The 14,687-nt window shown below is 27.3% G+C and overlaps 2 protein-coding genes across 5 annotated transcripts in view; one reads left to right on the top strand and one right to left on the bottom strand.

Moving 5' to 3' along the window:
• The window catches only part of LOC127284175 (asparagine-rich protein-like), a 77,443-nt gene extending 62,874 nt beyond the window's left edge, over positions 1 to 14,569 (bottom strand). The window contains exons 1-3 of one of the 2 annotated variants that reach the window (XR_007843440.1): positions 14,435 to 14,569; positions 12,789 to 12,877; positions 6,660 to 6,764 (exon numbers count right to left, since the gene is read on the bottom strand). The gene's annotated coding sequence lies outside the window, so the exon portion shown is untranslated. Of the gene's footprint in view, positions 1 to 6,659; positions 6,765 to 12,788; positions 12,878 to 13,222; positions 13,530 to 14,434 lie in introns of those variants that run through there. The other variant, XR_007843439.1, reaches the window with a different exon arrangement.
• The window catches only part of LOC127284173 (epidermal growth factor receptor), a 77,624-nt gene that overhangs the window by 53,993 nt on the left and 8,944 nt on the right, over positions 1 to 14,687 (top strand). For 2 of the 3 annotated variants that reach the window (XM_051309489.1, XM_051309490.1), the window contains exons 2-3: positions 779 to 1,086; positions 14,343 to 14,678. In XM_051309489.1, coding sequence (XP_051165446.1) covers positions 951 to 1,086; positions 14,343 to 14,678 — 472 coding nt within the window. In that variant the 5' untranslated portion in view covers positions 779 to 950. The remainder of the gene's footprint in view (positions 1 to 778; positions 1,087 to 14,342; positions 14,679 to 14,687) is intronic. The other variant, XM_051309491.1, reaches the window with a different exon arrangement.

Below are 14,687 nucleotides of genomic sequence, written 5' to 3'. Positions count from 1 at the left end.
TGCGTTTGCGGTTACGATTCCGATTACATTTCTATTCTGCGTTGGACTTAAATAATTAGATTAGGAATAGTTAGGTTAGGAATAGTTAAGTAACTTAACTATTCCCAATCTAACTATTTAGGGATTCCTAGCCTAACTATTCCTAACTTAACTTAAGTTAGGAATAGTTAGGTTAGGAATCCCTTAATAGTTAGGTTAGAAATGGTAAGGTTAGGTTAGCAATTTCCGCAAGAGTTTCTATTGGTCAATTCCCATGAATAAATTTACGCATAAAATTATTAAAAAATTATTATATCAACGATTCAAAATCTACTAGAAAAAATTCCAAACTTATTAATAAAATTCAATGACACTATATAGTATACTTAATATCAAGTTACGAGTCGAAAAAAAAAAACAAAAAAAAGGAAGATTTTGTGGACAGCGGATAGTGCGAAAGAACCAGAGAAGAATTTGCGAACCTCGAGAGTGCCCTGCGGAGACCACAAAACAAGAGAAATCTTTTTCGAGAAGAAGAAGAAGAAGAGCCGACGTAACTCAACACCTGCTGTTCACAGCATTGTTTTCCATCCCTCTCTCACACACGTCTTTTATTTCATTTGCCCTTTTTTTTTTTTTTTTTGACCATCTTTTCTCTTGCAGACACATAAAATAAAAAAAGTACCTACCAATAATTTTGACACGCGAATAGAAATCATAATTTATCAATTATTCTTTAAAAAAATTGTTATATATATATGTGAAGCTTTATAATAATATTTAATTTTTTGTTTTACAGGTGTAGGAGAATTTCTCACAACTGAAAATGTATTGGAAACGTTGAATCGAGCAAAATGGCAACAAAAAAAGGAAATTCATTCGACAAATGTGAAAAGTCGAATTTTACGAGGGGTTACGAGAAAAAAATTTCGACAAAACCCATGGGTTCTTGGAGGGCATGAGCGCTCATCATGTTCAACAATCGACACGGACTTCAAGTGCCGTCGACCATTTATATTTTTGGCTTGACGTTCATTCTGCTAGTGATTCTTATTGATAATCACAATGTCACAGCTGATGGAAATTCAGAATTTGTCAAAGGCAAAAGTGAGAAAAAAGCAAATTTTTTACTATTATTATTATTATTATTCCATATAAGTATTTTTCTACTAAACTAAAATTTTTCAAACTGGGAACATCGGTATATTTTAAATATATTCTTTTCTTTTTATTTAGAAATTTTAAATTTTAGACAGTATTAGCGTCTAAAATTTTTGAAAGGACAAACTGTGTTTTAAAAAAAAATCTCTTACGGTTAAAACCTGTTCGAGTGGGCGTTAGATGTCTAACGTATATATCCTCAGCTTTACTATAGAAAGCGTCTGATGTTAATTTTTTTTTTCAATGTGGAACAATCTTTGGTTTTTTTTTTTACCAAACCACAAATGAAAAATAAAGGATTATGACAATAATTCTGGTTTTTATCTATAATATTAGTTTTATTGTAAGAGAAAAACGATTAAATGTTGTTTTGTTTTCATTTTCAAATGGAAGAAAAAATATTTTTTTTTTTCATTTATGATTAAACACGTAACGAAAAAGAGTTAATGTCGCAAGGATTTAAAAACAGGTAAAACCGGTACGAGAGTGCACTGTCAAAATCATAATGCGTGAAAGAATTGAGGCGCGTTAAAAACATAAATTAAAGAACTAGAACCTCTTATATATATTTTTTTTTTTTTTTGATAACCACCCAAGAATTCTTCCTGAGTGCATCTTTCAGATATAGTGGATTGCATTATTGTATATTATATGTATATATATATATAAAAAAAGGCAAAGTGGATTTGGTATAAAAGTTTCCATTAAATTGATAAGATGCTCCTGGCTACTTAATAGCCATTAAGAAAGGTTCATATCTTTAAAGTACCAACTTGTTCAAAAGTGAAAATAAATTTTAATCCAATAAAAAGTCTACCAAAAAAAAAAAAAAATTCTACCCGCATATAAAAATAAATTTTAAATTTGAAATAAACTTTTTCTTATCAAATTCTAATGTGATCAATTTTTGAAATAATATTTCAAATAAAAGCGCCTTTTTCTACCAATGAGAGAGAGTTGTCGTAGCGCAAGCGCAGTTGTATTTGGTAACGGTTATTTGCTCTAGAGCAAATTGCACTAGAGTACACGGAAAAATTTTGTTCAAGAATCATTTCTAAATTTGTTCAAGAACTGAGGATATGAGAAAAATTCTACAAAATTTACAGAATAATACAAAAATCATTCAAGAAAATACTTGTATTTTTATTATGACTCCCAGAGTAAATTTTTTTTCAAACGTAAAAATTTATTCTAAAAACAAGTTCAAGACTTTCTGTGTAGTGAGTTTAGGAAGTTGTCTTGAATTTCTCTACAATTCTTATAGAAATACTGCTTAGAATTTTTCAAAGAAAATATAAATAAGATTTCTTAAATTATTCTCATATCGTCAGTTCCTGAACAAATTTAGGAATGATTCTTGCACAAATTTTTTCCGTAATATATATACACTGAGAAAAATATACTATTGAATCAATATCATTTCTGACAAGGGTATAAAAATTATTGATACAAAAGCATATGCTATAAAATTTGTAAATTATTTTACAGATTCTATAGCATATGCTTTTGAATCAATAATTTTTATACCTTTGGCAGAAAGATTCAAAAGCATATGCTATAAAATTTGTAAATTATTTTACAGATTCTACAGCATATGCTTTTGAATCAATAATTTTTATACCTTTGGCAGAAATGCTATTGATTCAATAGCATATTTTTCTCAGTGTACTCTAGTGAATTAAATCTAATCGAATAAAACAAATTAAAATCGAATATACTCAGAATTGCCTGAAACTTTTTTACTCGGGGATTTTTTGAGTTCGCTGATTACGAATCCGAAGTCAGATATTCAAAATGGCGGACGACTTTTTAAAAAAAAAATGCATCAAATTCGCTTGAAACTGATTACTTAGGGGTTTTTGGGGTCGCGGATTACAAATCCGATGTCAGTTTTTCAAAATCTTTTCTCTGTGAAATTTTCGAGAGTGAAAAAACAGACATATATACTAATCGTTATGTGAATGTTCGCATTCCGGGTGGTATTTAAGCAAACCTCAACTTAACGATGTGGTATGGCTTTTAATGCTAATCCACAAAGAATATAAATAAAGTGGGTAAATATAATGTTGGAGGGAGGGAGAACTTTTAACAGGTAGTTGAGAATCTCCTGGGCGTTCTGTCGATCGATGTCATGAGATTCTCTCTCTCTCTCTCTCTTTCTCTCGATATCCAATGTCTCTATACATAAATACAGAAACAAAAGTTGAATGTCAGTTGATGCCTTAATTGAGCGCTCGGAATATCGACGAGATTCAAGAGACGGATTGAGTCGTTGAATTATCCGACGTGCTTTTTTGCGTCGATGAAATATGACCGCTCAATATATATATATATATATATATATATATATATATATAAATGCTTTGACGATATTTATGTACTGTTGCTGGACTTTCCAGTTGTATTATATACCAGATTCATTGACGACAGGACCCGCGGGATGAGAAAAGAATCGGCACACAAAGCGAACATAGATTATCCGACAACATTGAAACTCGTTCTTTGCTTTCGGCACTGCTCGTGTATATACTATATATACGAAAGGAACTTTTGCAAAATGAGTTACTTTAACAAAAATAATCGGAATTACGTACATCGGAAAAAAAATTTATTTGATTCAAATAAAATCAGTTATACTTTACAAATAAATATTTATTTGAACCAAATAATTTTTGAGTTAATTTGTTTTAAATACAGAAATTATTGGTTCAAATACGCAGTTTACACAGAAAATTAAAAGGCATTAAAATAAGCTGCAACGGTTATTATTTTAATCCAATTTTGCTTATTTTAATCCATTTTAAATAAGCAAAATTAGATTAAAATAATAATCTTTGCAGCTTATTTTAATGCCTTTTAATTTTCTGTGTATTTAATTCAATAATTTGGTTTCAAAAATTATTTGTGACACGCTCTGAAGAAAAAAGGACCTTAGAAGCAAAAAAAAAAAAAATACAGGTTATGGGAGGCGCATGATTATCCCATAAAAATCATTGGTTAGAATTTTGATTTGAAAGAATTTTATTACATATAATTATTTGTTAGATGAATTTTCATTTTTCAAATTGGAATTTGATACAATTTCTCTTTAAACGAATTTTTATTTTACAAAATTCTTAAAATGCCGAATTTTTATTTGTCCGAAATTGCAAATAGCCGAACAAACAATGAACAGAAAAATTTTGGCGCGTTTTTTAAAATTGACCAATCACGATTTTCTTGACAATTTCTGATTGGTCAATTTTAAAAAACGCGCCAAAATTTTTCTGTTGATTGTTTGTTCAAGCCATTTGCAATTTCGGACAAATAAAAATTCGGCATTTTAAGAATTTTGTACAATAAAAATTCGTTTAAAGAGAAATTGTATCAAATTCCAATTTAAAAAATGAAACTTCATCTAACAAATAATTATATGTAATAAAATTCATTCAAATCAAAATTCTAACCAATGATTTTTATAGGATAATCATGCGCTCCGATTATGGTTTGAAATTTTTAAATTGAAAATACACAAAGAGGATCAACTCTCAATAGAAATAATTGATATTTAAATACATCCAAAATATTTAAAAAAAACTGATTTTAATTTTACAAAATTAATAAGGAACCTTTTAATCAATGTAAAATTACTCTAAACATAACCTATAATTCGTTTGCTTCTAAGGGCCCTTTTCTTCATAGTGTATTTGGTTTGAAAATATTTATTTTTGATAAATAAAGTAATAGATTATTTGAATAATGAAATAAATTTTTGTTTTTGAAAAAAGTTCTCGACTTTCGAATCAGAAAACTAACAAATAAAATTGATTTTAATTTTTAAAAATACAGTATTTTGTATTTCGAACTAAAGAACAAATGGTTTTGCATAAGGATCAGTGAATGTTGAAAAGCTCCTATAAGCGATGAAAATTTAGAATTTCCATATCATTTTTCTCGAAAAAAATAGTGATCGATCTCAATTCGAAAATTGTAAAGAGTTAAAAGTAGATAGCAGATGTTAATTTCCCCAAAATGAAATTTTTATTTTACTCACAAAATTTCTTTTTGAAATTCTATTTAACAAAAATAAACTTGAAATATTGAAAAATTATTTAATATTTCAAGTGTATTTTTTGTTACATTTTCCCCAAAAAAGAAAACCAGTTTCTTTTTTTTTTTTTTTGCTTTAATGCATCATGAGAAAAATGATGAAGAACATCAGTCGATGAATCTTTTTTCCCCAAACACAATAGAATTCTTTCTCGGCAGCTGACTTTTCTACCTGATGTATGAAATGCGAACAGATTAGATTCCTCTTTATGATTCTTTTTTTTTTCCTATTATTCACCGGCGCCCCCGTCTTTTAACCTGGCATCAAGAAACATCAAAAATTGTACATATATATGTAAAAAAATTATTTCTCGATTTTGAGTTTATAGCTTTTTTTTACGACTACGATTTATGATACCTAAAAAAAAATACCATCTCTAATAATAATAAAAAAAAAGAGAAGGAATTTTTTTCGAAGATTTAAAAATCATTTACATCACGAAAACAAGATCATTTTTCTTCTTTGAAACACGACCCTTTGTTTCTTCAGTTTGAATGTTCAAGGCCACTTTCACAAGAGGTCGAATGCAGGTCACATTATTTTTTTTATCTCTTGCTCCAACACCCACGAGATCAGTCGATTATATATATCTACCTATATTACAAAAAGATATCGCCGCCAACGCCGCCGCCGCTGTTCCAAGACTCTGAATATAGCCGCAAGTCAAGAGAAGGGGGGGGGGTAGAAGAGAAGGGAGAGGGGGGACTTGCGACTATATTCAGAGTCTTGAAACGAACATAACCTTTAAATTTAGGGTGGGGGGAGGGGAAAAGGAGGGGAAGAGAGGAGGGGGGATGGGGGTTGGCGCGCGAAGCCGCTGTTCCAAGACTCTGAATATAGCCGCAAGTCAAGAGAAGGGGGGGTAGAAGAGAAGGGAGAGGGGGGACTTGCGGCTATATTCAGAGTCTTGAAACGAACATAACCTTTAAATTTAGGGTGGTGGTGGGGAAAAGGAGGGGAAGAGAGGAGGGGGGATGGGGGTTGGCGCGCGAAGCGCGCAGGGGGCATAGCCCCCTAGTATATATATATATATGATTGACCCAATGATCTCGAATAGAAAAAATTTATTTATTTTTTGATTTTGAATCTTTGTTTCCCTTGAAAATATATATATATATATATATATATATATATAATAGCTTCAAAGAAGAAGTTCATGTGCCCTCATCAGACGAGGCTGCTGAGGTTGCAGAGGTGAGATCCGAGAGTGTTGGAGCAAAAGAGAAAGGATAAATGGTGGTTAGAGAGTCGAGGGTGAGGAATGAAGGAAAATGAGAGGAGCGAGAGACAGAGAGAGACAGAGAGAGAAAGAGAGAATATAAGAGAAGAAACATGAGAGGAGAATTCTTGCAGGATCGAGAGAAGCGAATGCCCCCTTAGCTTCTGGTCTGAGCAAGAAGAGAGAACAAAGCACATTCCAAGTACATACCTTCGTTTGTTCCTTGTCCGCACTAGTACTCAGTGTAGTTTAATTCATCATTACTCATTATTTCTTCACCTCGGCGATGATGAATGTCGACTTGGAAAGACCGCGCTGAAACAAAAAAAATTAAAATCTCTTAGAAAAACAAATTCTGAATTCCCTATGTGGAATTTATCATTCGATTATATTTTTTTAACAAAATTATATTTAAAAATTATCTTTTCTTCAGTGTTCATAACATAACCTCAAACTAAAAATTCTATCAAAATACATATTTTAATCCCCCACTATAAAAAAAGGCCTTTTTTTTTACTCATCAAAACAATTTTCTACAAGAATAAATTTTGATAAAAAATAATAATAAAATACGATCCTAAAGCCCTAAATTATTGTACCATCCTTCTTCTTCTTCTTCAAATTGCCGAACCTGATGGTTATTTCGCGCGTTTACGATAGCCGGGACCCTTTTATTTCGTCGGATATTTAGCCGCCCGAGGCACGAGAACCAAAAAAAAGAAAAAAAAATGAATAAACGAGAAAGAAAAAGAATATAGAAAAGAAGAAGAAGGTGGTAGGCATCGATGTTTACGAGCTCAAATAAATGGAGGCGCCACCATCAGCGTGCGGTTATTTCGTATTACTTTTGGAGGACTTTTAATGATACACTAAAGTGCCGCATTTGACACACCCATCTTTTATTTTCTGATAATTTAAAAATTTCATAGAAAAAGTAAAATCTATTTTAGATAAAAAAAAATTTGAAAAATCTCACTTACAGCAGTAAATTATATTATTTCAAGAAAAAATTTTTTTTTATTATTACTCGTTGAAATTTATTTTTTCCACTTTTTATTCGTTTTTGGAAAATAAAACACACCCAGGTGTTGTGGAGTAAATTAGGCAAAAAAAATAAAAAAATTTTGTCTGTAATTTACGAAAAATATTGAGCCAAGTGATTTTTGAGATAATTACATGTTATCTTAAAATGATGTTGGCAATATAAACCTAGAGCGTGGTGCCAAGTAGAGATTGCGTGCCAATCTTGAGACTCTCTACCACCGCATATATACTTTATCCTGTCTAAACGTCCATCTAAACTTGAATTTTTTCTTTTTACCATATATATATATGCAAAAAGAGGCATCGTCCTTTGCCTGTCGATCTCAACAAAACGAAAACCACCTTGAGACCTTAAGGCCACAGGTCCAAGTGAGGCAGCGCCATCTACATTGAAACTAAAATTTTGGAAAATTTTCAACAGCCTTTTTTTGAAAACAAAAAGGTAAAATGCTTTTTTCTTTATGGATAATTGATTATCAGCAAGAAATACACCAGCTAAAACTTTTTTTGAGTTAAAATGATGAAAAAAAATTTCATGTCGATAAATTAAATATGAGCACTTTTTTTCACAAAAAAACTGTAACAGTACTTTCTCAGAAATTACAATCAAAAATGCAATTTCCATTTGGAAAATTAATAAACGCTAAAAAATACACGACCTAAGATTTACCAATCACGAAAATAACAAAAAAAAAAAAAGTATTTTAACATAACATATTTTACTCATTATGACAGCCGTTTGGCAGGTTATATATGTCACCAGACGTTTCGCAGTTTTGCCGAAAGGAGGAGATTGGCGCTGTTGCTAACCACCTGAAATACATAATCTACCAAAAGGGCTGTCACAATCAGTAAAGCAGTATCAATATGTTAAATATTTAATAAAAAATTTTTTTTTGTTATTTTCGTTATTGGTAAATCTTAGGTCGTGTATTTTTTAGCGTTTATTAATTTTCCAAATGGAAATCGCGGGACGCATGATTATGTTCTAAAAATCATTAGTCATAATTTACATTTTATCGAATTTTATTTATCCTAATTAGTTTTGAGCCGAATTTGTATATGATTTCATTAGTATTTTGCATAATTTTCTTCAATCCGATTTTCTATATTGCAAGAATTTTTATATAACCAAAAATTCACTCCACAGAATTTTTATTTCTTCGAATTTTTATTTGACAGAATTTTTATTTGCTCGAATTTTCATTTAACATAATAGGCATTTTAAAGAATTTTCATTGGGTAGAATTTCATTAAATCGAATTTTCATTCAGATGAATATTTTCATTTGTTCGAATTATTATTATTTGATATAATTTCCATATAAACGATTTTTCATACTATAGAATTTTTACTTAACCGACAAATCATTTAATAGAGTTTCTAATTAATAGAATTTTCATTTGTCCGAATTTTCAAATGGCCGAACAAACAATCGACAGAAAGATTTTGGCGCGATTTTTAAAATCAACCAATCACAATTTTTTGAATAATTTTTTATTTTGGTTGATTTTAAAAATCGCGCCGAAATCTTTCTGTCGATTGTTTGTTCAGCCATTTGAAAATTCGGACAAATGTAAATGCTATAAATTAGAAATTCTATTAAATGATTTGTCGGTTAAGTAAAAATTCTGTAAAATCGTTTATATGGAAATTATATCAAATAATAATTCGAACAAATGAAAATTCATCTGAATGAAAATTCAATTCAATGAAATTCTACCCAATAAAAATTCTTTAAAATGCCTATTATGTTAAATGAAAATTCGAGCAAATAAAAATTCGAAGAAATAAAAATTCTGTGGAGTAAATTTTCGGTTATATAAAAATTCTTGCAATATAGAAAATCGGATTGATGAAAATTATGCAAATTATACTAATTTGAACATATAAAAATTCGGCTCAAAACTAATTAGGACAAATAAAATTCGATAAAATTTAAATTATGACTAATGATTTTTAGAACATAATCATGCGTTCCGAAATTGCATTTTTGATTGTAATTTCTGAGAAAGTACTGTTACAGTTTTTTGTGAAAAAAGTGCTCATATTTAATTTATTGACATGAAATTTTTTTTCATTATTTTAACTCGAAAAAAGTTTTAGCTGGTGTATTTCTTGCTGATAATCAATTATCCATAAAGAAAAAAGCATTTTACCTTCTTGTTTTCAAGAAAAGGCTGTTGGTAATTTTCCAAAAGTTTAGTTTCAATAGAGATGGCGCTGCCTCATTTGGACCTGGCCTTAAAAAATACACGAAGAAGGAATATTCAATTCTAAAAATTTTCTGCACTATTTTGTATAGAAATATATTAATAAAGTTTTCTCTCCATGAAATTTTTTTTTTCGAATTCCAATTATTTTGTCAATTACGTTCAGATTTGTAAGACGCATTTTCATCATATATATTTTTTTCATTCACTCTTTTAATTAAATTAATTAAAAGAAATTTCATTTCTTGTTGACAAAATTAGCGAAGAGACATGATTTGTGACTGTTGGAACCATTTTGACAATATTGAAGTCACCGACTCAGGTGCAAATGGTATATACAGGTTGTTAAATTGGTACGTTGAGCATTTGCTTTGGTATCCATTTTGGAACGAAGCTTCTGTCCGGAACAAATACCAAACAAGAGTTTCTCCTTTGTTGATTTTTTTTTCTTTTTTTTTGACTCGAGTCCTTTTCGTAGCATCACGTCGTCGAAATATATACTCGCAGAATTTATTCTTCTTGTTGATGATGATGATGATGATGATTTTCGCGTACCATAAGGTCTTGGTTCTTATTGTGATTGAAGAGACACGTTATATACATCAGAGGAGTTCTTCAAAGCCTTGCAATTATTTTTGATCACCAGACAAGATTATACTATCACACACATGATGCGCAAGAGGATTAAAAAGAAAGAGAAAGGCGCAAAATGCATTCTCTATATATACGATCATTGAACGTTGATAAAAATTTTATTTTATTTACGTAATTTTGTCACGGCAATCGTTATAGAAAATTTTTTTTTTTTAACAGCAGAAAGATAATAAATAAATAAACATAATTTATTTATTAGGTTAAAATTTTCATTGAAAATAAATTTAATTATCATTTTTTGAATTAAACAGAATTTCTTTCTAAAAGGAATTTCTTAGTTAACAGATTTTTTGGATAACGAATTTTTTTTTGGTAGAATTTTTGATTATTTGAATTTCGTTCTAATCAATTATTTATTATTTATAAAAGAATTTTAATTTATCCCAAAAAATTTTGAGATGATAAAATTTTCATTTTTATTCTAATTAGGATTCGAATTTTAAAATTAAATATCGTTAATTATAAACGTGAATTCAATATGTTTTTAATTAAGTTCTAAAAAATAATTTTCAATACCGGTTTCGAAACATTAAAGATATTTTTTTATATAACTTTCTTGTTCTAAAAATTTTTCCAAAAGAAATTATAATTTTCAATATTCTATAAATATAGTAACTAAAAATAATAAGTAAACAATATATAATAATAAAAAATTAAAGTTATTTAAATATTGTAATTTGAAATGCGCAATGAGACGTAAACATAACCTTAAATTAATACATACATACATACTATTTTTAAATTTTCAATTGATTTACTGCTGAAAATATTTATATTCAAAATTTTCCACAAATTTTCCACATAAATTCACTGAATGACACTAATTAAATAATATATTTACTATTATAAGGAATATTTTTACTCGTGCTGCAAAGTGATTCGCGTGCAATAGAAATTCATTCGAAGCTTTATGAATCGTCCGCTAGGTTTCGCGCTCATTCCGATTAAAAATTTGTATAAATAAAATTTTGGACAATTTAAAATACGGTGAATTTGAAATTATAGAATTTAAAAAAATTCAAAACACTTCATAGAGAATTCTGCTAAATTAAAATTCAATTAAATCAGAATTCTTTTAAATGCAAAATTTGTTTAAAAATAAAATTCGAAAAGAAAATTAAATACGAAATTAAATAAAATCTTTAAAAAGAAATTCTTTAAATTCAAAATTAATTATTATCAATATTTTCAATCAAAAATCAACTAAAATTAAATTATTATTCAATATTTCAATTAAATTTCAATTATTTCCCAAAATTTCAATTCAAAATTAAAGAAAATTCAATTATTTTCAAAAATTTTAATTCAATATCAATTAAAATTCAATTATTTTCTAAATTTTCAATTCAAAATCAACTAAAATTCAATTATTTTTCAAATTTTTAATTTAAAATCAACTAAAATTCAATTATTCTCAAAAATTTCAATTCAAAATTAATTATTATCAAAATTTTCAATCAAAAATAAACTAAAATTGAATTATTATCCAAAATTTCAATTAAAATTCAATTATTTTCAAAAATTTGAATTTTAAAGCTTCTAAAATTTAATTATTTCTAAAATCTTTCATCGAAAATTTTTTGTAATTTAAAAATTTCAATTATAACTCTAAGGAAATTCAATTATTTTTAACTATATTTTTATAATATTTTTTGAAAATTCAACTATCTGAAACTATTTGTCAATGAAAAATCGTTTTCATATTATTGTATTTTTTGTTCAATTAATTTCAAAAATCTCAATTCTAAATCTTTGAAAATTCAATTAAATTTAAAAAATGTTATCTGAAATTATTTGATAAATAATTTTTAGTTCTGTAAAATTTAATTATTGTCTGAAAATTAACAAAATTTTTTTTAAATTCAATTATTTCTAAAAATTTCAATTTTAACCCTTTCCAAAGTATTATTATTTTTAAAAAAAATTTTATTTAAAAATCTGTAAAATATTTTTGTTACATTAAAAAAAAAAAATTGACTTTTTCGACTTTTTTTTTTTTTTAATATAAATCGACTAAAACAACTTTTTTTGTGCCTTTAAGTCGATCCAAGGACTGTATAGTAAAAATTCGTTTTAAAATATATTTGTCAAAAATTCATTTGCCATAGAGAAATCTGCTAAATTAAAATTCAATTAAATCAGAATTCTATTAAATGAAAATTTGTTTTGAAAAGAAAATTCAAAAAGAAAATTAAATATTAAATTAAATTAAATCTTTAAAAAAAAATTCTACAAAATAAAAATTACCTTAAAAATTTTGTATATAGTAAAAATTCGTTTTCAAATATTTGCCAAATTCTAATTCAAAAAATGAAAATTCATTAAAAAAAAAAGAAAAGAAAATTAAAGCAGATTTTTTTAAAGACGTTGTTACGTCAAAAAATAAAACCAAAATTTTTTGTAATAAAATTTTCCCCAAAATATTTACCTTTAATAACGAATTTCCATCTTCAAGGAGATATTCCTTTTAAACTAAATATCCCTATTTTCAAGTTAAATTTCCATCGAGGATAGAATCTGTAAAAAGAAAAATTAAATATTTAAACGGTTGATAATATAGAAAGTTATAAAAAATTTCGTTTCTAAATTTAACAAAAATAAATGTGGCATCATAATCATAAAATATGACGTTCATGAGCTCTAAAATTTCCAATTAGTATTTCGATAATTAGCAATTGTTTCGAAAACAAAAATTTCATCTCTCATATATATCAAAAGAGATAAATTGAAGAAACATGTAGCATCTTCAATTTTATCGTTTACAATCCGCGCTTGAAAATAATAATAATAATAATAAAAGAAGAGGGAACAATACATATAATAACGGGGAGAAAAAAAAAGGGAAAACTTGGTGAAACCCACCACCCACGTTGATGAAAGCGCGCCTTCGATCTATAGATAGCTTTCTAGGTCTGAAAACGTAGGTTTTAGCGCCCACTTGAAGTGGGCGAACTGCTTCCATCAAAATGAACACGCGCCAAATTGTGCAACTTGTATATATAGTTTCATCAGGTATATATTGAGAAGCAATAGCAATTGAGTCAAAATTGTAGGTTTTTGTCGGGGGGGAATATAATGATACAATAATTTTACTACAAGATTTCTTGCTGATTTTATCAAGAGATGAAATGATAATTAAGCTCACAAGTTTATCGTTTATATTATTACAACAATATTGTCATGCAATTTATCAAGTCACGATTTGATTTCTTAATTTTCTTGCACAATATTTCAATATTTTTTTTTTTTTTCATTCACTCCAGAAGCGCAATTTTTAAAGATTTAATCAAAATAAATTTCGTTTTCATTGAAGAATTAATTTTCAATTTCGTTTTCCTTATAAATAAGAATTTATTCTAATTCTATTAATATAATTCTTGTAAATTTTTTAAAAAAAAGTTCCATTTTTTTACATTTTAAAGTTTTCAACTCTTTTATTAGACCGTTTTTAAAATTAAATTATATTTTATTAATATCTATAACTTCTCTTTTTATTTAACATAAATTTTTGTTTCTACTTATATTAAAAATTTATTAATTAATGAAATCTAAATTTAATATTTACTTAATTTTTAAAAATCCTTTCTTTTGCCTATATACAAATTAAAATTTTTATATTCATATGGAAAACAAAGTTTTCATTATCCAACATAATAAGAATAATCATATAATTCGTATAATAAAAAATTATAAAATTAAATTAATTTATTTAACAAAATAAATAAAGAACTCAACCACCTTACCCCCCTTATAAATAAGAATTTATTCTAATTCTTGTAAATTTTTAAAAAAAGTTCCATTTTTTTACATTTTAAAGTTATCAACTCTTTTATTAGACCCTTTTTAAAATTAAATTATATTTTATAAATAAATTTATTTTATTTCTACTTGTATTAAAAATTTATTAATTAATGAAATCTAAATTTAATATTTACTTAATTTTTAAAAATTCATTTCAAGATGCAATGTTTTTTTTTTTCAGTTTGCATTGGAACGAATGGCCGTCTTTCAGTGACATCAAACAAGCAGTATCATTATCGAAATCTTCGTGATCGATACACGAATTGTACTTACGTTGATGGTAATTTGGAGATCACTTGGCTTGAAAATGAAGATCTTGACCTCAGTTTTCTTCAGTACATTAGAGAAGTCACAGGATATGTATTTATCAGTCATGTCAATGTACGAAGAATTGTTCTGCCAAGATTGCAAATTATCCGTGGCAGAAATCTCTTTAAACTCAATATTCAGGATAGAGAATTTGCACTCTTTGTTTCCATGTGTCAAATGTATAATCTCGAAATGCCGGCCCTTAGAGGTAAGAATT

This window comes from Leptopilina boulardi, unplaced genomic scaffold (assembly GCF_019393585.1).
Source record: "Leptopilina boulardi isolate dan_hultmark-lab unplaced genomic scaffold, ZJU_Lbou_2.1 LbouV2_32, whole genome shotgun sequence".
NCBI classification, from domain to species: Eukaryota; Metazoa; Arthropoda; class Insecta; order Hymenoptera; family Figitidae; genus Leptopilina; species Leptopilina boulardi.
This window is presented reverse-complemented; position numbering and strand designations above follow the sequence as displayed.